Source organism: Vicia villosa, linkage group LG7 (genome assembly GCF_029867415.1).
Source record: "Vicia villosa cultivar HV-30 ecotype Madison, WI linkage group LG7, Vvil1.0, whole genome shotgun sequence".
Taxonomy (NCBI): Eukaryota; Viridiplantae; Streptophyta; class Magnoliopsida; order Fabales; family Fabaceae; genus Vicia; species Vicia villosa.
In genome coordinates this window covers 53460903-53463874 of record NC_081186.1, presented here as the reverse complement: position 1 = coordinate 53463874, position 2972 = coordinate 53460903, and the positions used below count along the sequence as shown (strand labels likewise).

The 2972-nt window shown below is 40.1% G+C and overlaps 1 protein-coding gene across 1 annotated transcript; it reads right to left on the bottom strand.

The window, feature by feature from the left end:
• On the bottom strand, positions 1-972 carry LOC131617227 (glycine-rich cell wall structural protein 1.8-like). Its single transcript, XM_058888566.1, has one exon. It carries the CDS (start codon positions 872-874, stop codon positions 182-184), a length of 693 nt encoding a protein of 230 aa, XP_058744549.1. The 5' UTR covers positions 875-972; the 3' UTR covers positions 1-181.
• Between the last annotated feature and the right edge of the window lie 2000 nt (positions 973-2972).

Sequence of the window (2972 nt, the reverse complement as noted above, 5' to 3'; positions counted from 1 at the left end):
TTGATTGAAATTATACCATGCAAAGCAATGGCATATCATGATATATATAATAGCATTAGTTTTCTTTCATTCAGCATTTCACATAAGATACAAAGATAAATTATAGTAGAGTTTTAACAGCATCCTCATAACCACATCTTATTCTTAGGAGGAGCTAGCTTTTCATTCATAACACTTAATTTCAAGGATAATATCCACCGTGGCCACCGCCTTCTCCACCTCCAGCACCACCGCCGTATCCTCCACCATGTGCACCTCCACCACCTCCACCAGAGCCACCACCTGCTCCACCACCTCCTTCTGCTCCACCTCCATATCCTCCACCTGCTCCTTCACCACCACCATATCCACCACCATGTGCTCCACCTCCTCCTCCACCTCCACTTCCACCTCCACCTCCATATCCACCTCCATGTTCTCCACCATGTCCACCTCCTGCTCCGCCTCCTTCCCCACCTCCATAACCACCACCAGCACCTCCAGCACCACCACCTCCCCCACCACCGCTACCACCTCCACCACCACCAGCATAACCACCACCATGTGAAGCACCGCCCCCATATCCTTCCCCACCACCTTTTCCAGCTCCTCCACCATATCCACCACCTTCAACCTCACTACCACCTCCGCCACCTCCACTTCCTCCTCCACCACCACCAACCACACCATCACCTCCATATTCACCACCACCTTCACCTTCACCTCCACCAGCTCCTCCTCCATATCCATCTACACCTCCACCTCCACTCACACCAATGTCACCATGGTAACCTCCACCAATCCCACGACCTATTTCATAGTGACCGATGGCAGAGCATATGCCGAAACCTAACAACACAAAGAAAAAAATACTACGAACTTTCAAAGTTGTCATATTGAAATGTCACAATTGAGGTTTCACTTCATAAGATGGGTATTTATAGGAACTGAATTGGACCAATGAGACTATAAAAGTGCGTTTTGTATTGTCCCATGAAGTAGAGATGATGATATAGATATATAGAATAACATGACATGTTTCTGTACAACAACACTAAGATATTCTTTGTGCTCAGAGTGGCCCAAGCACATGCATAATTGTCCCCACAAGGTGGATACTAACAAGTACACACTCACTCTATTACACCAATTTTAGTGTGATTATGCTGTCACACATTACCTATATATTCACACTATGCTAAACAAGACCTATCTTAATGTTAGACTAAGGTTTTAATTTTAAATAAGAATCACGACATAATTTTGCAATTTCGATCGTTACAGATGCCACAGTATCAATTAATTATAATTTATTTTTTATTATAAAATGGCGAATAATTGTCTTTATATCAGCAATATCTTCTAATATCGTTTTATCGCGATTGGTGTCACTGAACTTTTTGTGTAAGACATATTTCTTTAAGTTCCCTTTATCTCATAAAACACGTTTTCTAATCCCTTGATCCCAAATATAGTTAAGCAATAAAATACTCTAGTATATAAGAATAATTCGCTTGTGTTGGTCCTAATTTTTGTTATAATTGGATCACTGAGAATAATATATAATTAAGCTTATCTCCATTCATATACACAGATAATAAATTTAAAGAGCACCATCTTTATGTTGACATCAATTAACTATTGATAGCCTTTCCATGGAATCGCTTTTTCATTGGTTTGTGTCACTAAGTGCTTTAAGCTTCGAAATCCAATTACATTCCTACTATTAATTATACAATTATCAACATAAAGATGAACTTTATTGTACTCCCTGTGAATACAAGATTACACTCAAAGATGTTTTTGATTCATAGCAAACTCAAATAAGCATTCAAACAACAAGACGGAAGCAGAAAACTTAAAAAAAAGCAAGCATTGATCACTCATAGGTCAACCCATTATGTTTATATGTTTAAAGGTTGACTCAACACAAGCAAAACAAGAAGAATGCAGAAAAGCAGCAGTTAGGTCGACCTACCATCAACCCAGGTCGACCTAAAATGGAGAAAAATTCATATACTCCTGCTAGGTCGACCCACACATCATTTAGGTCGACCTAAATTGATGAATTTTACATACCAGCCTGTTAGGTCGACCTACACATCAACTAGGTCGACCTAATCTGTGAAAATGTCCCCAGAATGCATCAGAAGAGGATTCTGGTCGACCTACTCCTTCAACAGGTCGACCTAACTGGGAGCAAAATTCTGCAAGCTCTGTTAGGTCGACCTAAGCACTACAAGTGGTCGACCTAACTGATCAAGAAAGTTCAAAAATCAGTTTTTCTTGGTTCTAACTGTTATGCAATCATATATATTGTGCAAGGGTAATTATTCAAGCAACACCAACGACTGAAAGATACACAAACGCTTCTCATCTTCGTTCTTCATCATCTCCAACACAATTACACATAATCATTCTTGCGTTGCGGGTTAGTGATGAGTTCGATAACGTCCATGGAACGGAATTGAAGATTCCTAGTGGGTGAAGGTTTGTGGGGTTTGTTGGTGAATAAAATCTGCGGGTTTTGTCCTCCACGACGGGTGGTTCTTGGGGGTTTTTATCAAGAGGCGTTCATTGAGGATTCGGCTGAGTGTAACGATTGAGGAACGGGGAGTTCAAGGAATCAAGACACTGCAGAAGGGAATCAAAGTGAAGCTCTTGGATAACCTTGATCTGGCTCAAGATTAAGGGGGAAGAAGATTCAAAGGATCGACATAATTGGTTTATCGTTTATCGCTTTGTTATCTTCTTTGTATATACTACTTTCAACATTAATGAAAGATTACCCAATTTCAATTTGGAATTGGGGGCAGACGTAGTCATAGCGAGGACGATCGACGAACTGCCTAAACAAATATCGTGTTCTTGTCGCTTTTACTTTTTCATTTACATTCTGTTCATATTTGGTTATAATAGCAAATTGATCAACGATTCGAGTGTTAAGATTGTGAATTAAGTTCGTTCATAAACATCACAATCCATCACACATT